Raw genomic sequence first — 22,222 nt, 5'->3', positions numbered from 1 at the left:
CCAGGTGGCTTAGTTGGTTGGAGCATTGTCCCATATACCAAAAGGTTGTGGGTTCAATCCCCAGTCACAGCACATGCCTAGGTTGAGGGTTTGATCCCTGCTTGGGGCAGAACTGGAGGCAACTGATCAATGTTTCTCTCTCTAAAATCAATTAAAAAAAACAAAACAAAACAAAACCTATCCTCAGATGAGGATCTTGAAAAAAAACCATAACACCTATGAAAATAACATAGCAAAACATGAAAAGCCTTGTTTTTACTCAGTTCTGCTCACTTCCTCTTACAGTCAAGGCCCTGATGCCAATCTTCCTTCCCATCCCTCACACGCCTGGTTTGGGGTCCATCAGCCCTGGAAGCTTGCCATGGCCTCCTCCCTGGCCTCAGCCCCCGAGGATCACCCCTGAGTCATCAGCTGCCAGAATAAGTTGTTGAAACAAAACTCCTCCCAGAGAGCTTCCAATGGCTAATGGAGCAAGTCCAAACTCTACCAGAGCTTCCAGGGCCTCCAGAACCCGGCTTCAACAGCTCTTCTGGACTTTTCTCCCCCATTCTCTGGACCTCCTGCTGCTTAAGTCCTTCAGTTGTGCTTTAGGAAGAAGCACCTCCTGTGGCTGTGCAATGTGACAGGTCTGCATACATACCCTTACACAAACACACACACCTGCACACCTCCCTCCTCACATGAACTTTCCGTTCTTTCCAAACCAGAGCCACTGGCCTTGGCCAAGGTCTCACTCCTTCCCCAACCTGGAGCTCCTCCCTCCCATATACACATCACTCTCTGAGGCACATCTCAACCTACCTCCTCTCACTTTACTTGACCCCTGAGGCCAGTAAACTCCTACAGTTGTGAGGGGGGGGGCAGCCACCTAGCACACCCTAGGTACCTGCTGTGTGTCAAGGGCCTTTGAAAGGTCTGGACAAACTCTATCAGGCAGGTATTATGATGGTTGTTGTTCAGATGATGCTCAGAGCAATGGCCTGAGCTCACCCTTCCAGCTCAACACTGGGCTACTACTCCACCCCTGAATTGCTCCACGCGCCTTGCACCTCACCATCCGTTTGGGCGCGTAGGCACAGAACGTCTTCGACAGCATCTGGTGTTCTGAGCGTTCATCTCCCAGCCTCAGCATGAGCCTCAGGAGGGCGGGCACCCAGGTCCTCCATTGTTCCTACCCTTCTGCTTGGCCCCAAGTAGGTATTCAATAAACACTCATTAACTAAATGAACAAACAAGTGAGTGAATAAATGACTGAATACATGAAGGTACAGGCAATGTGAGTGTTCAGACGTGAGGTTATAAATGTTTGCGTTTAGTGCTTAAGTCATCCAGAAAATCTGAGTCTGTCAAGATAAGCCTTCCCCCCGCCTGCACTCCTAATTCTCTTGGAAATATATTGGTTCATCTGTGGCTAAATCATACTGGAAATTAATAAATACTAATTCACGTTCATACAGTGTTAAGCCAGGAATTTTTAAAGAGCTGGGTAGAGCCATAGAAAAACGAAGGTCCAAGGGTCTTGCACATTTGTGCAGTAGTGGTCTGGTGGGCCTGAGATGCACAGTCACTCTCTGATGGGAGTCAAGAGTCTCCTGTCCGGGATGGCGGCCCCACACTGTACCTGGATCCTGCATGGAGCTGTGGCTTCCCCGGCCCGGAAAAACCATTAGGCTTTCCAACGTGACACTGAAGCCTGCTTATTCAAAGATGGGAAAGATGTGGAAGGGAGAAGGAAGGGGGGCAAGAGGTGAGCAAACTGCAAAAGAAAGAGAGGTGGCCCAGTCTCTGCCCTCTGCATATTAGGGCATTGAGATTCGTAGTGGTCTTTTCTCCTTGCCTGGACTGCCATAACCAGTATTTGCTGGTTTATGGGAAACTATTACTTAACACAACTCGTCAATTAAGTGGGCCTTATCTGATGCTAGTTTCAAGAGAGTTCTCTCCTTCAGAAAGGGGAGCCATGAACAAGAGCTGTGTTCCATCTTATTAAAAGTCTGTGGTATTGGATCTCTGTAACAGATGGCTTTTCCAAAATCCTGGAGTCAAAAGTTATTAAAACAGATAGTGTCAGATGGTTGAGAGAGTAGATATAAAGTACGATGGCTCTGTAAATGACTGGATCATCCAGTCAGGGGAAAAAAGCCTTCATATGTGTGTGTTTATTCTGACAATCTGGGTGAAGATATAGTATGCAGTTGATAAGATGCTAAACCCTGACTTCCCATTAACCCACTGACTTTCGATGTTATTACTAGGTTATTAAACCATCCTCAAAAGGTATTGGTCAAATAATTCTGACATCCAGAGCACTAATTTAGAAAAATAAAATCTTGGAGTTGGTGCCGATCTAACGAGCCGCAGCTCCATAGGACAAACGCGAGGGCGATCACCTGACATGGAGTAATTTTCTTCCTGTTGAGTTTGGGTTGGAGGTGGTTTATTTTATTTCTTAAACCAGGTACAAAATTAAAAGTTTCGTGTAAACCAAGATGAAAGGAGGAGGAGGAGGAGGAGGAGAAAAGAAAGAAAAGCCCTGGAAGACCTGCATATCTGTTCTTGTACAACTACGGCCTGGGCTCCGCTGGGGACTTCCATGTGTGTCCATGTGTCACAGTAAATCAGCTCAGCCTTCCCACCCGGGCTGGGGAGAGCACAAGAACAAAGGGCTGGAGCAGCAAGGGCAGCCATGGGCTGTGGGGGGAGGTGGGGGGTGCGGAGCCGCACCAAGCCACAACGACGGCAAGGCAGCGCCGTGGTCAGGCAGTGTGCCGGCCCAGGAAGGCACCCTGGCAGAGGAGCAGAGGCAGCCTGGAGGAGAGAGGAGGAGGCATGTCAGCCCAAGGAAAAGCGGCTCCAAAATGATGACCCTTTGAAGGAAGCCTGAATTTCTTTAATCAACTGATTTCCTCCTCTAAAACGCCTCATTTAGCAAGGCTTGTTCTGGGCTGAAATTGAATAGGTGTAATTGACAAATGCTTGAATTGGGGTTCTACTCTGGGGGAAAAATACTTCTACACTGGCTTCTCAAATGTAATTTTTTGGGGGGAAGATACATTTTAAGGACTCTTCTTCCAATTCAATTTGGGGGTAGGTCCTGACTTCCCTCCTGCTCCCCCACCCTTTCTCTGAAAGCGCGCGGGCCCGCGCACACCCTCACGCACACGCACAACACTTAGACAATGCCAAGAGATCTGGCTTTCTTTCTGGAGAGAGGCACTAGGGCCACAGACGAGGCAGCTGTCAGCGACTAAGCTGTAATCAGCTTTAACTGGCTCCCAGCCTGGGAGGGCACAGACCCTCTTATTCCTACGCTAACAGGTCAGGCGGCTGGCGCTGGCATGAATGCGGGGGCGGTCTGAATTGGTTTCTGTTGGAAACACCTTCCTTAGGCAGGATCTCACTGCAAACCTTCCACGGCCAGTCCCAAGAATGCAATTATGCACGAAGAAGAGGGCAATTTAAAATTCCAGATCATGGGTTGAACTGCATGTAACATGTCACCCCCCCAGCATGATTTAGAAGGACAGTAAATCAATGAGACTGTAAAAGGAAAAGTTAAAACACAACTAAAAATGAGTTCGTCAGGCGAGTCTGATATGCCACAAGATTGCTAGTTAAGAACAGTATCCCTTTTCTCAACTTCAGTGTTAGATCCCCTTCTCTTCACCAGCGTCACAGACAGAGTGAGTGTAACTTGGAGACCAGATGAAATGTGGAGGCTATCAGCTTCACAGGTGGCCAAAGATAGGGGTTTTCTCTACAGGTGGAGCTGTTTAGGTGTGAAAGGACACCTCCCCTCACCTCAAATGTCTATTGTAAAAAGGTATGGACTGGATGAGATTAAGGTCACCATATCTGTACCACGAAACAAAAGAAAAAAGTAAAAAAAAAAAAAAAAAAAAGGCATTCATTCGAATCTTACAATGGGAGGTGGGGGTGGTGGGTGGGTGAGGGTGGGGATAGAAAAGCAAGGGGGTATCTAAACAGCAGGATACGACAATAAATGGGGAAACAGCAAGAGAAAAAGCACACTAGGTTAATATAGGAAACTAGTTCTTTATTGAGAGATTGTATATTAGTATTAGTGGATTCTGTGTGTAACAATGTTGTCATGCACACAATACAAAAAAAAAAGAAAGAAAGAAAGAAAAAAAAAAAGGCTGGGCCCACCATGCTTCGAAGGGCAACAGAACAAAAGCAGCGTACAATGAGCAGATGGCCCGGGCTACACAGTACGGTTCAGCAGGGTAACGTCTCTAACCGAGCGCTGTACATTGTCAACTGGGGGATGTAAAAAAATACAGATCATGCTTTAGTTTTAGTACAAGAAAAGGTGAAAAAGATACACAACCAAAAGGATATTTGATACAGAAAAAATTACCCACAAAATAAGAACAGGAAGTAATCCAGCACAGCAGAACACGCTATCCCTGTTTAATGGAAAACCATTTTGCTGGGGATTCTTTTTTTCTTTTCTTTTCCTTTTTTCCTCTTTCCTTTCAGATTGCCACATGGCAATCTGGGGAAGCCACTTGGGACTTTATTTTGGAAGGACCCTCAAAGTAGGGGCCTCATTCTTTCATTATTGCTGTTTTGTTTCAAGCAGGTCTGGCCAGCGAGGCTGCAGAAGGGAGCCGGCTGTTAAAGGGGAAGCTCTGAGGGCCAGGGCAGATGTCCAAAGATGCTCTTGACATTGTACAATTAGACAATTAAGACACCGTCAAGCCATGGACCTTAAGCCATGGACCTTACTGCACCAAATTTTCAGAGGCTATGGGGTGGCAGCAACTGTCATTTCATCAAAGATTTTCATAGATATATATTTCTTATTTTTTGCCTCCAACTAAATGTGATCTGTTCATTTATGCCCGGGTGCCTCCAGGAAGCTAGCTTATGGCCACCCAGATAAGTGGGAAATGGGGTGCTCTGGTCTCCAAGCCAAGGCAAAAGGAATCCACTTAACAGGGATTTACAGTGCAATGTACTCAGCTAAACAAGATGAAGATACAAAAATGGTTATTTCTCTACATCTATTCTGAAATGGTCTATATCCTATACTACTACAATGGAAACTGAAAAGAACAGATTTAAGCTGGCAGGCTATCTAATAGTTTTACAAGAAGATTGTGGTTTAAGACCTTGTCGGGTTAAGCATTAGTATCCTCTATCGGAAGGTCATGAATTCTTATCACATTGTGCTATATTTTACCCACAGCCCGGTCACCCTCAGCCCTTGAATTTCCTGTGAGCGTGTCTGCCATGAAAGTAAACTTTGACTGTAGGGCAGAATTTGTTTTGTTGGATTTTTTTTTGGGGGGGGGGGTAGTGGGGAGTATTAAAAATAAAATTTAAAGGCAGCTGAGCAATTTGAATTTCAAACCATGGACTCAACATCCTGCAATGGTATTTAGAGATCAGTGGTATTAATGAGGATGATAATGATTTAATCAGGATAATTATACTTTCAGGCTCAACATCCTTCTTAATCATTTTTGAATTTCTGCCTAGTGTAATGTTCCACACCCGTTTTCAGAGGAAATGCCAAGTAATAAGACATAATTGTGATTTGGGGGAGGGGGTTGGCATTTCGAGAGAGACTTCATCCAGCCCCCATTCCTATTCCTCACACACCCACTCCACCCCACCCCACCCCCAGTGCTAGGCTGGCCTGAGATAGGGGATACTGCCGCTTAAATAGCAATGCTTTCCTCAGATGGAGACAGGAGATGGTTAAGAGGGGTGTCACAATACAGCTAAATGCGGAGGCAGAGGGTCACAGCGCACACAGCAGCGAGTTGACCATTCACTGAGCTACACAATGAAGAAAAAAAAGATTTGATAAATGCAGAATGTCATCATTCTATCATCACACACAAAAAAAACTGCGGTTCAAACAGGCCGAAGAGGGTCAACCTTGCCTTTTAGGTTCTGGGGAGAGGCGTGGGGTTGGGGAGAGCTGGGCTGGGCTTTTATTTTCTCGCCCAATAGGGCCCCTGGGGCGTACTAAAGAGCTGGCCCCGCGACCCCACCCCCCACTCAGTCCGGTGGAGCAGCCCTGGTCGCGAAGGGAAGACATCATTCTGTGCGTGAGGGAGGGGGGAGGCCTTAGCCAGCAGGGATTTAAGCAGATGTGGAGTGGGAGAGGGTAGAAGCAACATTTCCAAGAAGAGGAATGTGAGTCCAGAGGCAGAATACAAAAAGAATAAAAAATGAATCTAAATGCATCTCGGATTTGCTTTGGGAGGTGGGAATTTTTGATTAAAAGAACATGGAAGAAATGGGTGGGGGGAGGGGAAATCAAGCTATTGTCCCAGAAGGTGAGAGAAAGGGATGTGGGGAAGGGGACCGTGCAAACACACCCCATATATCACCGTTAAAAACAAAGCCAGCGCCGGCCTGCTGCCTGATCCACGCCTGCCCCGGGCAGCGGCCTGGTGTGGGGCAGCTTACCACCTCGTCCTCACACACAGCAACACCCAAGGGCCAGGCCCCCGGCTCCAGCTGGGCCCAGGAGTGCACAGCAGCGCACGTCTGACTCTCTGAGGTGCACACACTCTTGCACACACACTCATACACACACACACCCCAAGCATTTTGAACCGGTGAGTGCAACTGTCATACAAAGACAATGGGGGAGGGGGGAGATAGCACAAGGGTGACACAGAAAGGGTTAATGGGAGAAAAGGATGGGACGGGAAATCGTGCAAGTTCCCACGAGAGGGTGGGGGCTGGGGCTTGGGATGGGGCAGATCCCGGATCCCAGTTCCCAGTTCCCCAGCCATCAGTACCAACGGTCAGAAAATGAAATACACACACAGATAACACAAAACATACAAGTACCTAAAATAATAATAATAAAAAAAAGCTAATCACAGAAATTCAAATGTTTCCACACACGTACACGCACGCACACGCGCACACACACATATCTCGGTCTTCCGATCATACGGGGCTAGGAATTTGGGGAAGGGGCTGCGACTTAGGGAAACTGCGTCCGCCGCAAAGAATAAAAAATGGGGCTGGGGAGGGAGGCACCCAAATTCGCCAAACCCTAACTTCACTACAAAAGCTCCCGCGAGGGCGGCCGCCCTCACACTCTGGGGTACCCCCAAATGGGAGAGGGGAGAAGCCACCACTCGCCCTGCGTCCCCGCGGGTGTGCCCTGAGCCCCCCGGCCCCTGCGGTGCCCGCCCCCGCCCCGGTGCCTGCGGCGATCCACACTCCGAAGCGGACCCCAAAAGGAAAAAGCGATACCTCTGTTTCGCACAGAGCCAAACACTGGAAGCACGAGATAGCCGACGTGGACCAGGACCATCCTGGCTCCTCGCGCGGCGGCGGCGGCAGCTGCGCGCGGGCCCTTTGTGGCGCGGCTCCGGGGCGCGGGCGCGGGCGGCGGCGGGGCTGCGGGAGCCGCCGGGGCGGGAGGCGGAGCGCGGGGCGCGGGCGGCGGTGGGGCGGCGGCTGGCGGGGAGACAGATGGCCCATGGAAAGGCTCCCTTCCCGGCCCCTCTCGACATTCAAAGGCGCTGGGGCCGCAGCTGCCGCCACACAAAGGCGCGTGCAGCCAATGGGAGCGGAGCGCAGCGCGGCGCGGCCTCGCCGGAACCGCGGGGGACAGCGGGGACCGCGGGCGCGCGGGTGGCTGGGGGGAGGGAGGGGTGACGGCTGAGAGGGAGCAGGCGGCCAATCGCGGTGGCCCGTGGCCCAGAGAGAAGGGGTGGGGCGGGGGTCAGCCCCGGGGGAAGCGTGGAGCCCAGCGCGGATCCCTGGCCGCCCGCAGGCCTGAGCGTGCGCGCGTGAGGCGCCCTGAACACAGAATTGGGCGGCGTGCACACGCAACCTGCACACACCGAGAGGGACGTGCGCCCAGACATGTGAAAGTGTGCTGGTGCGTGGGGATAGACAGGCGCGAGCGCACCAAATGCACACGGCCCGGCCCGGAGGTCCTTGCACACTGCATGCGGGTCACTTGGGGCTGTGCGTGGAGGCTGGCAGGCGCACGTGCTGAGCCTGACTGCGGGCTCAAGTGAAGCTGGAAAACGAGCAAGCATCCGATCGCAGGACCCAGGCACTGTCACACAGACATGATCACACCCAAAGCCTTGTTAATGCAGGAAGTGCTCGTGCCAAGAGCACATTCCCAAAGACACACACAGAGGGAACACACAATGCAGATATGTACACAATGCAGAGATGTAGGCTCCCTGCCTGTCGCACCACCCTGTAGCTCTGGCAGAGCAAGGAAGCTGGCAATAATCATTTGTTGAATTGAAAGCTACTCATCCACTGAGGTATGTGCACACATTCTATACAGAGACAGACTCACCCAGAAAACCCAGAGTCATTCCCACAACGTTCCCCCCTCTCTGACACAGGCACAACCAGCCATGTGCACAGACACGCCCACTTCCACGGCTGGCAGGTACAAACATGACATCAGGCTAACGAGGCTCCTCAGATTCACACGTGGAGGCACAGCCACACCGTCTTGTGTGGCTTGTGGCTGCAGTTCCAGGTACAAGCAAGACACAAGCCAAGAGTGTCACCTTGCAGCCCTGCGGTCAAGTGCACTGGTAAGACTGTTCTGTGCGCTCAGCCCACCTGCTATGAAAACTCCCAACGTGACCCTCAGATCAGGCTTGCAGTCCACACCACGGCCACACCAAAGCCACACCACAGTGTGCTGGGGGGATGGGGGGCAATCCACAGGCCGAAAGACAGAGGCCATGTCCTGCTTTGAGACTTGTCTTCAAAACCCAGGGGCTGCCTTACTTAATGAATCAGTAAAAAACTAGATGGTAAAATCACAGGACGTGGAACTGGAAGGATACTGATTCGACCCATCCTGCCTCTCTTTCAGAGACTAAGAGAAGGAGGACCATCCACTGGGTGCATGTTGTGTTTGTGTCAGGGCACAGGACGGTGATGCAGGTCATCCTGAGACCCCAACCCTTACAGCCCAGTGGGGGCCTCTAAAGTGTAAACACGATCACTCTAATGCCTGCCAGGCATGGTGATGGGCCACCGCACAGGGTGTGGTGGTGGGGGGGGGAGACAACTAGGAGGGCACCTAGCCCAGTGGGTGGGAGGTGGGGGGGGGCAGTTGGGGTTGACTCTAGAAAAGTGACTTCTAAACTGAGACTTGAAAAATGCAAAACAGGAGAAGTAAGGTGAGGCAAAGGAGAAGACAGCAAAGGGAAAAGCAGAGCCTGGCTTTGCCAAGACAGCTACCCTATTTTCACTGGTGACAGCAGGGCACGATTCCAGTACGCATCTTTCTCTCTCTCAGGAACGCATATATCCTGTGCCCCTCCCTAAACACCCCAGCTGCCCCCAGAGAACTTAGCGATGAAGGCAGCCAGGGGAGACCTCCCAACAGTCCCAAGGCTCACGCTAGAAGATCATTTCACCCTAATTCTGCCACCACCTCTTTCCTTTTTCCATTATCTGTCAAATAAACACAATGCCACCACTAATAAAAGTCTTAAAAATGAAAAGACTGAACAAATACCTGACTACTAGAATTTTTTCCTGTTCTATTTTAGGCTTTGCCAATATGCATATGTATCAGATTCATTGTCAAATTGGCATATTTTTTATCCTGCCTTTTATTTTATTTTATATCTTGCTATTTAAACTTCAAATTTTGCCAGAAATTTCCCTATCCTTCTACATAATTACTTTTGTAATTTTCATTTTAAATGTTTTCACAGTATTCCAACAAGTGAGTATACCGTAAAATTATTTAATTATACTCTAAGACACTTAATTTGCTCCCAGTTTTCCATTACTGCAGGTGGTACAATGAACTTCTTCATGCCTACGGCTTGTTGCTTTTGTTAAACTATAAGCTGAGAATAAACTTCTAGGGTTGGTGTTCTTAAATTGATGGTATGGAAAACTTAATGGCTCTTGGCAGGTATTGCTTTGTAAAAACATTAAACCATCAATGCTACCGGCAGTATGTAGTGTGCCGATCCCTCTGCAACCTTGCTAGATTTGGGTGGGTGTTGTGTTTGTTTGTTTGTTTGTTTGTTTAATCTTACATAAAGAGCAGCTCACAAAGGCTTATGACTGCCCATCCTGACCTTGACTGCAGAGCACTCAGGGCACACTGAAATCAGATTGCCTGGCTGGACATTCTGGCTCTGCCACTTACTAGCGTGGACAACTTACTTAACCTCTCTAGGTCTTAGTTTAAATACTCACAAAATAGGCATGATTGTAGCAACTTTCCTCATAGGATTAATATAAGGACCAAATACTTACAGAGTATATAGAATAATGCCTGGCTGTTCAGCTCTTAGTTGTTTGCCCTTTATTCGTCCATCTCTCCTTGTCTACTTCCTCTTACCCTCCTATTACTATTTGTGATTGCCTAGTTATTGCACTTAAATTATACCATAACACGGAATACCCATCAGACAGAAGCAATAATCATCAAGGAACAGACCAGCACTGTAAACCTAGAGAAATCCACCTTCTAACTGTATCCTTTATAGTCACACATCAGAGAAACACAACAGATGCCCACATTCACAAATATACCAATATTCACACACAGGCATGCGCCTCCTGCTAAGAAGGAATTATTGTGAATTAGTGGGGCAGGGGGGCTCTGCCCACAGAGTCCCCCTGTTCACCAAGGATGAGAATAAGTCTACCAAGACATGATCTGCTTGGGGAGGAAATGTGCCGGATCTCTCAAAGGAGAAGGGCCAGGAGCCTGTTCCTCAATGGGATTTCATTGGATTCAATTTGCACAGGAATACAGGTAAAGCTCATCAGTCACTGTCAGGCAATAAGGATCAAACAATAGATAACATGCAAAGAAGCACGAGGGCTTATTCTGACTCAGGGTCAGTTAGCTAAAGGGCAATAAAACTTTGGGAAACAAACTCATTCTATGCTTGGACCCTTATCACTTACATTGAGGGTATTTTCAAGGCAGGTTTCACAGGATTTTAGGCATTCTTTCTTAGGCCTGATTGCCCTAGGGAACCTGCCCTTTCCAGCACAGGGCCACACCCACCTCTGGCATTGTTTCAGGTTTAAATCAGGCAGGGGAAGTAAAGCAGCCAAGAGATTAGGAGACTTCATGAAGACAGAATGAGGACTCAGGCTATGTCAAAGCCAAGGGGCGAGGGTCCATCACCCCCTTTTTCTACAGCCCCCAAGTCCTTCCCTGAGGGCCCCTTCATGACCGTGCCTGTCTTAGGTTGTCCCTCCCTTGAGGAATCTTACCCATCATTGGCTAACCAGTCATCCACCTGGGGCCAAACAAGGTGAAATAAAAGGGGGCAGAGGTGGCACCCCTGCCAGGAAGATAAGCTTTGTCTCCTTAGTGGCTTATGGTCCCAAGGTCTCTTTACTCAGCCTTAGCATGGGGGTTACAGCTTCTGAAACCAGGCAGGGCGGTTCCCAACAGATTAGGAAGAGGAGTTTCATTTCTAATGAAATTTGGTTAAGCACCTACCCGTTCCTCAGCTTCAATGCACTGATCTATGTAATGGGGATAACACTAATCCTTGTCACACCTTCCTTAAAGGTTCATTGTATGGGCCAAATGAGAACTTAGCTATGGAATCTGTAAATAATACAGAGAATTCTAGAAGCATACATGCAGTGGTGTCTCAAACAACAAAACTTGATTATTATCTTGCCCATCCCTTGCTCAACAGTGGAGGGGACTGAGGCTCAAAAATGGGGTCATTAACAAGGTCACAGCCATTCCTGGCTGAGTTGGAACTAGAATCCATATTTCCCAGCACACAGCCCACTATTGCTCCTGCTTCCCCTGTTCTTCCTTCGTGCTGAGATGTCTGTTTTCCAATCCCCCTCCCATTAGTTAAAGTTCATAGAAGTACATTAAAGCCAATTCTTGAGAATAGAGAGATTTGTAGGAATACTCCATTCTTGGGGGGGGTCACTTTGTTCTTCCCACACCCTGCCAAAACCAACACCTAGAGCGTGTTTGCAGACTTAGCATGTAAGACTCAGCAAGAAGTATTAAAAAATGAAAGGTGAAGGTCAATCTATAATCTCTGATCCAAAATAGAGACACATGACCCTGTAAAGCAGAAATAGCACTGTCACCTTCAACTGTGACCCACACTTTGACACCTCACTCTCTTTTGTGTCCATTCTGTCCACCTGCAGAAAGGGTCCTATGGAGCAGCGGTCCCCAACCTTTTCGGCACCAGGGACCGATTTGTGGATAAGAACGTTTTTCCTAGGACAATGGTGGCGTGGAGAGATAGGAGGCAGAGCTCAAGCTGTAATGCAAGTGAAGCTTTGATCACTCCCCTGCTGCTCACTTCCTGCTGGGCGACCATTCCTAACAGGCCACTGACAAATGCCAGTCCACAACCTGGGGGTTGGGGACCCCTGCTATAGATCATCATGTTTCTTTGTTTCAAGAACTATTTGGGACTCCAACATTAGATCTGGGGTAACACCAACAGTGCCCTTTAATCAACAAATGCAATAAATACCACACCAGTCATGCAAATATCATACCAGTCAAGGACAGAATCCTTGCTCTACTTCCGGTTGTGCTCACCCCAGGTAGATACAGCTTTCAAAATCTGTGCAAGACAGCTGTGCTTCAACCAGCACACCCCCGTGACTGGTGTCACAACAGCCCTGAGCTAAACATGATGGGGGTTCTAGATGCAGCCCACCGCGGAAGAGGCATACCCCAGGCATTGACAGTCACAGGCGAGTTGGGGCACAATCACAGGAAAATGAAGAGGGATTTGAGGGACTGCCCACTACCAAGGACAATAGGGAGTCAGATGGACATTAAACTGGCAAGTTAGGAGAGGACCTGAAAGGGTGGGTCCATTTCCAACAGTCTGAGAACACGGGGAGACATTGAGTCAAGGAGGCAAAACATGAGCAAAGGCTCAGAAGTAAGTGTAGGAGGAGAAGGAGCTGAAAAGAAGGGAGGGAGGGAGGGAGCGAGAGATGGAAGGATGGAGAGAAAGGGGAGAGGAAAGAAGGAGAGGAAAAGGGAAGGGGAGGGGAAGGGGAGAAGCAGCACCAGCAGCTTGGGTTGGGAAGGGCTATAGAGGGATTCAGCGCCCTGTGCTGAGCTGGAGATCTGGGACGTGGACTGGACAGGAGCAGTGAGGACCGGAGCGTTTGCTTCAGCATCCCAAACACACTCACCAGCAGAGCCCTGTGCGCCAGTTACTATCTTGGCGCCCAAACGGGTACAGTGCCACAGGAAATGAAGAGGAAACCGGCCCGTGACCCCTTCTCCACTGTAACAGAAAATGCGTCTGAGCACCTGACTGCCCAGGTTAGATGCTGAAGATCCCAGACCCCCTGGCAGAGAGGCGGGGTCCTGTGACTGTTCGGGGAAAGGCATGAACGCAGGAATGGTGTAGGGCGGCTTTCTCAGAAAACAGCTGGTTTGGAGGATGCTAAGAAATCATTGAAAAACAAACACATATGTACCCTACCTTTCCTTCCACAAGCTCCATTTCAGGAGAATGAAGTATGTGGTGAGGGGAAGTTTGTCATTATAAAAGTATTGACTAGTAAATGAATAAAAAATAATGTAATGAAAGTGTCATCTTAATGAATGGATAGCTCTGGGCAATGACCACCAACAGATGTTAGTAGCATGGAGAGACAATGGGACGTGCCTTTTCCTGACAGAAGGGCAGACCAGCACCTATGAAGTAGTCTTTCCGGGAAATGGAATCAGAACCTAAACAAACCTCTAGATTTAATTCCCAATTGACAGAAAGCACAGGAAACAGAGAAATATTTTAAAAGATACTATTAGAGTGCAATTAGCTAAATCCAGAGCATGGAAACGCTATGGGACAAATATTTTCTTCAAAAACAAATAATAAATTATAAGAGGGAAAAGGAGATGGTGGGGGAACTTATATAGACATAGGGGACATGTCAACCAAATGCAACATTCCAACTTTAGTGAAATGTGATCAGAACAAATAGACTATACAAATAATTGAGGAAATGTGACCACTGACTAGGTATTAATGATATTAGGGAAATGGTGGTTTTCATAGATGGGATAATAGTATTGCGGTTATGTTCACACAATATTTGCAGATGCTTCGCAGACGATATGAAATGATGTCTGGAAGGTTCTTACTTCTCCCAGGAGGAGGGGCATGGATGAAACTAGGTTAGCCTTGAGCTGGCAATTGTTGGTATTAGATGAAGGTGCGTGAGGGTGCATTATATATTCTCTCTACTTGTGTTTATGTGATGGCTTACTTTATGTGCCAACTGGATTGGGCTAAGGGATGCCCAGAGAGCTGATAAAACATTATTTCTGGCGTGTCCCTGAGGATGTTTCTGGAAGAGATTAGCAAATGACTTGGTAGATCAAGTAAAGAAGATCACCGGTCCCATGTGGGTGGGTGTCATTCAGTCCACTGAGGGCCTGAATGGGACAAAAAGGCAGAGGGAGGGCGAATTTGCTTGAGCTGAGAGATCTCTCCTCTGCCCTTGGACATCATGCTCCTCGTCCTGGGCCTTCGCACTGGGACTGAGACCTGGACCGTTGGCCTCCCTGGTCCTGGGGCCTTCGGGTTTGGACTGGAGCCATCCCTTTTCCTGGTTTTCCAGCTTGCAGACAGCGGACCATGGGACCTCTCGGTTTCCAAAATCATGTGAGTGAGCCAATGCCTTAAAACGAATCTTCTTCTACATATCTATATACATACCCTGTCGGTTCTGTTTCTCTGGAGGGCCCTAATACCGTTTATATTTGAAATTTTTCACACACAAAGAGTAAAAACTAAAACACAACAGGACAGCTGGCACACAGCCTTGCCCTCTGGGGGGACACAGAAAGATGTCTCCTCTGGTTGGGCGAGTTAGAAAAGGGGACTTCTTCCTCCTATTCCCCTCAGCCCTGGGCTGGGAGCTGGGCTGCACGCTGGTTCCCATGCACCCCCTTGGATTGTCTCTTCTGCTGCGTGAGGGCTCAGACCTCAGACCTCAGACTGCTCCAGCTCTCCAGCTGTGGCTGCTATGGACAGTTACCTCCTTCACAGCCTTCCTACCAGAGAAAAGTAAACTATTTTGTTTGAGCCACTCTGAGAAGAGTGAATGTAGTTAGGTGGATAGGTTAGCTCTTACTGCAGATATATTACACAATAAATAGTATAACATCACAGATGCACCCAACAATAGGCATTTATTGTCACAGACCTATGTGGGCCAGCTGCACCCCATGCACAGAGGCTGCTGTGAGGGTTCTGCCTCTCAGGTTGGTGCGGGGGTTGCTGGGTGGCTCTGCTCTACATGTCTGTCACCCTCCTTCGGCTGACCTGAACATGCTCTCCTCCAGCAGGGCCAGTGGGAACTTGCTAAGGCATGCCAGTGGTGATAGCAGCTTATGCAGAAGCCAGAAGAAGCCAAGTCATGGGGTGAGTTAAGGAGACAGTGAATGGTTTTATGGGATGGGAATAGTCTGTGCGTGTGTGTGTGCGCACACGCACACACATGCTCCTGGTAAAGAACTAGGAGTATACTTGGTAGGCAGAGGGGAGCACTGAAGGTTTCTGAGCACAGGAGTGAACCAATTAGAAAGAGTCATCTATGCACAAAATGAATGGGGTGGGGGTGGATTCTAGGGCTGGGAAATCGGGGGGTACATCATGGGGTGGGGTTGAAGGTCAGACAAGGAATGGCACATCGATCCTGACTGCAGGGGTGTGAAGGAGGGATGGAGGACACGCCTGACACTTTTAACCAGGGAGAAGAATATTCTGTGGGTGCTGCTCCCCTTATGAGGATGTAATATTCCCAAGGTGGTTCCCACACCCAATTGTTCCTAAATCCAAAGTGAGTCTATATACTCATCTGAAAAGTTACACTTGACTCCTCTTCCTTTGTGATGACCTGACTCTAACTCTCACTTTTACACATTGTCTCCGAATTTGCTCTTATTAGATGTGGGGCAGCCATACGCGTATATATCCATAAATCAACTCAAATGTAAGCATCACCATAGCAAACATGGGTTGGATTGAAGAAAACTACAATGGTGTCTCAGAGTGCTAGCAGCCCCCATTTTCTGTTCCCCCCTTCTTTTTTATTATAAAACCTCTGACTTTTAATTGGGCATATGGCCACCTGGAATAAAGACTACATTTCCCAGATTCCCTTCAGACAGGTGTGGCTGTATGACAAACATCTAACCAATGGGATGTTAGCAAAAGTCATGTATGACTCCCCCAAAGTGTCTTTAAGGCAAGGAGTGTGCCTTTCTTCTCCTCTTTATTTTTTCTACTAACTGGAAGATTGATGTAAGGGCTGGAGCTGGAGCAGCCATATGGGACCATAAGTGGAAAGTACACAGTAAACCTCATGCAGATGGTGGAGAAGCAACTCTGAAAGCAAGTTGGATATTGGTTGATTTCATAAAGCCACCCTACAGGCCCCAGACAACCTCTCCACCACTTCTTTAAAGTAGGAAATAGTTCAATTTCTATCTCATTGGAATCATTTTTATTTGGCAACTTTCTCCCACATTTTCTACATGCAGCCAGATGTAAAACTGCCTCATGACCACTGACTCCTACCTCTATGGGTACTAGACAGAGGTGCCGTGCTTGGCTGTAACGGAAGGCTTTGTTCCGGTTAACGGAAACGCATCAGCTGCGAGTTCCCAGCAGGGGCTCTACTTTCATGCACATAGAGAGGCAATGAGGAAGGAAAAGCAGGGGAAAGGAGCCCTGGTGCAGTCAACAAATGTTAAGGGCAGATCGAACAAACTGGATGTGACAAATGAATGACTTAGCCTGTCCTGGCAGGCAATGGGGGCATTGTGACTTGATGTTAGCTCCTTAGTTCCCTCATTCTTCTTCCTTGGTTGGAGGGAGTGAGTGAAGGGTGGAAATCCATGCAGGGGCAAAAGGCAATCCCTGGATTCACCATCCTTAGGGCCTGGTTCTCATACTCAGTGTGCATAGAATCACATGGAGAATTTGCTTAAAAGGTAAGATCCCAGGTCCCAGTCCCTGAGATTCTGATTCAGGGGCAGAGAGGGCCAGGGCAGGGCCCAGGAACCTGTATTTTAGCAACCTCCACCCAGGTAAATTTCATGCAGGGCCCTTCCGGGAACACCCAGCTATAAGATCTAGACTGTCAGCCTGTGGGCAGCCTGCACTGTGATTTGCTCTCCACCGTGTGCCAGCGCCCAGCACCCAGCACCCAGCACGCTGTCGGCACTGGCGGGTGCTCAATGCCTGTCTGTTGGCAATGGGGAGCCACGGTGCATTCTTGAGCAAGAGAATGACTTTAAAAATGCTCCCATACCTGCTGACTCTGTTGCAGAACTGGGGAGTTTCTTTAAAAAAAGAAAAGAAAAGAAAAAAAGAAGATTCTCAGGACAGCATTTTGACCCTCAGCCTCCTTTCTGACTCTGCAGCCAGTGTCTCATGGGCCTGCAATGAAGTCTGTGTTAGCAGGTGATTCATCGTTTTGGAGACGGGCCCTGAGAAGACCTTGAGGAAAGAGACCGGGTGCGGAGGTGAGGCGAAGTTTAGGCCTGAGGCCTCACATGTGCAGAGTCTGCCCTTGTGTCTGCTGGCCTTCTCGCACGGTGCTCCTCGCCCCTCCCTGGACGGCAAGCACGGTGACCATCCTTGTCCTCATTTCACAGGTGAGGAAACTGAGGCTCCAAGAAGTCGGGTCACTTTATCCAAGTCAAGGGCAAAGATTCACAACAAAGATTCACATCCAGGCGTGCCTCATAGCCCTGGTCACTCCACCAAGGGACACTGCTCATTGTTGGCTTCACTGCTCATGTCACTCTCTGTCCCAACCCCTAGAAGCCAGGCTGGCCCCACACTTTGTTAGAGGTGTTGGCCTCACTTTACGATGGAACTTGAAGGGCCTAAGATTCCTACCCCGTTAACATTTCTCCCCAAATCAGGTACAGGGTCTTAAAATGCCACCCTTCCTCACTTCTTTGGGTTCAGTGGTTTAGCCAGTAAAGCATTTTGTTCACTGGCTTGAAATGTGGCCTTGGGACAAAGCATTAAATGTTCAAGTAAATTTATGCACGAGCCTCCCTCTATCTGTCAACCCTCCAGAAGCTGAGTCTCCCCACAGCTCGAGAAGCACATGCTCAGCCCTCCTCAGCATATTTACCAAGTCAGCTCTCTTGGCCTCCAGAGCCTTTTGTCTCCCTTTCCCCTCTCCAGAGTCTCCTGTCCCTGCTTCTCTGGGTGGTCTCCAAGCCTTGGGTCAGACTGCAGAGACAGAGTTGCAGGTGTGGGCCAGGCAAAGGGGTGGTTCTGAGCGGCCCTCTGGTCCTTAAGATGGGGAAAAGGGAGGACAAGCCTTAGGGCAGAAGCCTGGCCTCTACCCCCTAAGGGGTCTGAAGGGAGATGAGAAGCCAGGGCCAGCCAGGCCTCCCGGGCATGTCCCGCTGCAAGGCAGATGTGGTCCGGGCTTCACTGCAGGACGTGTTCAGGTTGCATCATTAGGTCTGGATTGATGGTTGATTACCAGTAATAACTGCTCCAAAGCAAAGCCAGATGGGGAGTGTTCAAACTGAATGAAGAAGGAAATGAGCTGCCATCCACAGGGAGAATGGCTTCACGTGGGGCCTTGGATCCGACACTCTCAGATCCAGAAGACACGGTTCACAAAATCCAGTCCATCCCTGACTCGGGGAGGAAATCTTCATTGTAGCATCACCCGCAGGAGGTCACTCAGCCTTGCAAAAATACTGAAGGTGACAAAGGGCTACTACCCTCATGTGACTGTCTTTCTGTGTCCCAACTACCCATGTGTACATTGAGGGGGTCATCCTAATGCTGTCCAAGGCCCCTGCCTGTCCTAGCACTCTCTGACCCTCAGATGCCTAAACCTGATTAGACATCTGACCCAGAAGACTTGCCCTTAAATGAGGGCATGGAGGTAACGGCTGGAGGGAGATCTGAAGTGGCGAGGCGGGGGTCTGCAACGTGTCCCTCCTCGGGGCTTGCAAGCACGGCTACGAGAGTGAGTCCCAGGTTCTTACACAGCCCAGTGAGACATCTGGAAACCACCTGAGATGAGAGCACACGGGACCTGAAGCCATTTCCTGGCGGGCCACAGTCTGGTGGCCCCAGGACGTTCAGGTCAGCAGAAGTGGGGGCGTTGTGTGTGTGACTGTTCAGCCAACAGAGCCTTGCTGGTATTTGGTTTTTGTGTCAAACTCCTCACTCCACCACGTAATCCCACTCCCTGTGGTCCCTACCCAGACTCACACATCTCATTTCATTACCTGCCTGGCCTCAAAAGTGCTGCAATTTGCCATTCCTGGCTCATCCCTCTTCCAGGACACCCTCCCAAATTGACACCTCCCTGCCTCCCTGCCCCTAGGCCCTCCTTCACCCCACGGCAGCATGAGGCTAAACCAGCCCTTGGGCCTTATTTTGCATGCGTTCTTAATTCCCTTCGTTGGCCTTGCTTCTTCCACACCCCCGCCTGTCTGTCTGTTTCATTTTGGTTCCCTTATGTTGTCTAATGGAAGGTGCAAATATTCTCAACCTGGGAAAAATCAGAGCCTCACTTTTTTGTTGTTTTATTTTATTATAGTCAAATATACGTACCATCAAATTTACCATTTTGACCATTTTTAGTGTACATTTATATTAAGTACTTTCACATTAACATTTAGTGCATTCACAATGTTATGTGACCATTACCACTCTTTCCCGAACGTTTCAACACCTCAGACGTAAATGCTGCACCCATTAAGCCCCATTCTCCTCCCCACAGCCTCTGGCCACCTCTAATCTACTGTCTGTCCCTATGCATTTGCCTATTCCAGGTGCCTCATGTAAGTGGAATCATACAACAGTTAACCTTTTGTGACTTGCTTATTTCATCTATCATAATGTCCTCAAGGTTTATCCACATTGTAGCATGTGTCAGAATTCCCCCCTTTTGATGGCTGAATATTACTCACCTGTATGGACAGACAACACTTCGTTTATCCAGCCGTCTGTGAAAGGACACTCGGGTTGCTTCCACCTCTGGGCTATTGTGAATAAGGCTGCAAGGAACACGGGCGCACAAGTATCTGTTTGAGTCCCTGTTCTCGATTCTTTGCTGGGTCAAATGGTAATGTTACATTTAACTTGTTGAGGACCCATCAAACTGCTTTCCCGCGCCTTGCTCTTTAAATCCACAAGATATCTCCTCCTGTGTGAAGTTCAGTCTCCAGCTCTCTCCCCATCTCCTACATCAAAATAGCCAGGCCGTGCCCTGTGCTCTGCGGCACCTATGCACATGACAAAGCAGCCCTTGTCCCATTGGCCTCCAGTCAGCGTTCACCGGTGTCTAGGCTGTTGAGTAACCGAGGGCAGGGACAGGGTGTTCTCTAGCCTCACGTTCCCAGAGCCCAGTGCGCATTCTTGGCTTGGGGCAAGCCAATGTTGAAATGAATCCATGTTTATTTGACTGGTGGATGCTCAGTTGCTCATTTACTCACTGACTGGCTTCCTGGTAGACTGACTCAACAAACACAGCACTCTCCCTGTTGCCTCTGCCATATTATTTCCTTTATTCTTGGCTGGAATAGGGGCACTCATTACCTGTATCCTTGCAAACTGATTAAGTGTGGGCTTTGGATCCAATGCTTACTAACTGTGCTGCCAAGAAAAAGTTTTGGAAGCTCTCTGAGCCTCAGTTTCTTCATCTGTATCATGGGGATAATACCACTGCCTACCACAAGTGGCTGGTGTGCAAACTGAACATAGAGTACTCAGCACAACATCAGCCACAGCATCGCCCCGTGGAGAATCCTGCTTAGTCTCTTTCAGCTTGATGCCTCCTGCATGTCTCTGGTTTGGTTTTGGCACAGGGGAACAGGACTGCTGTGACTGGTGTGGACTGCTCACCACCCACCCTGGGGCTGGCCCAATACTAGCCCCACTAATCAATATTCTGTTAGGTAGGAAGAGAGCCCATGTCTGTTGGGTGGGCACCAACAGTGTCCTTGAATTACACTATCCCTCAGGGAGAGACACCAACAGACAGGAGGACATTGTCATCAGGAAGGAGCTGACCTGACAGACAAGAGTCAGCCCCAGTTCTGAAAAGAAGGACCCTGGGCCCCAAAAGGATCAAGCTTCAGAAGGCAAGCATTTGAACAAAGAACAGGAAGAACAATGTCTGTGGCTTTGTAGTGAGAGGTCCATCCTCCCTGCCATCACAGCACCCAGCCACGTGAACATGAAGGCGACTGGACTGACTGCTCAGGCTGCTGGGCTGGGACGTCCTTGGCCATGCCTGGCTGGACTCCAGCCCCTCTCACCAAAGCAGCACCCACTGGTCCATCACAGCTCCCTGAGAAGGAGCTGCAGGTCTTTGAGGCTCTGAGAGGCCTGGTAGGGGCTGAGGAGTAGGGGAACAGAGTGGGTGGGGCTCTATCCCTAAGGATAGAGCCTGTCCCTGCCTCCCAGCTGCAGCAATTTGAGAAGCAGCCCAGCAGGGGCCCAGCCTAACTGCCAGGCCACAGAGAGATAAGTCAACGGGACCAAGGCCTTTAACAGGATCTGATCACTCGATACTGTAGAATAATCAGAGCATAGTGGGAGATCAGGCAAAAATGACAGATTGAACACACACACCTGAGTTTGTTCACTTCCACAACTCACTAAAACTAATTTTTAAAAAATTTTAAAGACATAAACCTATAAGGACAGAGAAGACAGGAGAGGATATTGCAGCAACAAATGGGAGGGGCTGCAAGGCAAGTGGACAAGAGGTAACTGGAAATGCACAGCCCCGAGAGCGCTGAATCCTAAGTCAGTGGGAGAAAAACACAGAAAGGATTCAATTCCATGGCAGCATTCTCAGAGGGCTCAAGAGCCAACTGCTGTGGTACCCTTGGGACCGGGAGTAAGGGGGCTACTGAAATGTAGGAGATGGGAGGAGCACTCCACAGTGCTGGACATCCAGCCCCATCTCCCTCAGGGCAGGGAATCTAGGGGTTTACTCTCTGTGGAAGATAAAACAGAGAATCTTTGGGCAGGGAATTAATTAGTGCCCCCACCCAACTTCTCCCCAACTCAGCCTCCACAGCACCAGACATTTGCACTCCAAACAGGAGATCAGAAAAGAACTCTCTGGGCACTGGACCATCCAAAAGAAAAGACCTAAATAAAGACATTGACCCAGAGGTTCCCCAGCAAGGGGCCCACCAAAATCATCCTAGAGTAAAGCT

The 22,222-nt window shown here is 49.1% G+C and overlaps 1 protein-coding gene across 3 annotated transcripts in view; it reads right to left on the bottom strand.

The window, feature by feature from the left end:
* ARK2C (arkadia (RNF111) C-terminal like ring finger ubiquitin ligase 2C) overlaps positions 1-20,245 on the bottom strand; it is a 107,819-nt gene extending 87,574 nt beyond the window's left edge. For 2 of the 3 annotated variants that reach the window (XM_024580682.3, XM_045187901.2), the window contains exon 1: positions 7,255-7,590. In XM_024580682.3, coding sequence (XP_024436450.2) covers positions 7,255-7,315 — 61 coding nt within the window. In that variant the 5' untranslated portion in view covers positions 7,316-7,590. Of the gene's footprint in view, positions 1-7,254; positions 7,591-19,960 lie in introns of those variants that run through there. The other variant, XM_045187902.2, reaches the window with a different exon arrangement.
* Between the last annotated feature and the right edge of the window lie 1,977 nt (positions 20,246-22,222).

This window comes from Desmodus rotundus, chromosome 10, assembly GCF_022682495.2.
Source record: "Desmodus rotundus isolate HL8 chromosome 10, HLdesRot8A.1, whole genome shotgun sequence".
NCBI classification, from domain to species: domain Eukaryota; kingdom Metazoa; phylum Chordata; class Mammalia; order Chiroptera; family Phyllostomidae; genus Desmodus; species Desmodus rotundus.
This window is presented reverse-complemented; position numbering and strand designations above follow the sequence as displayed.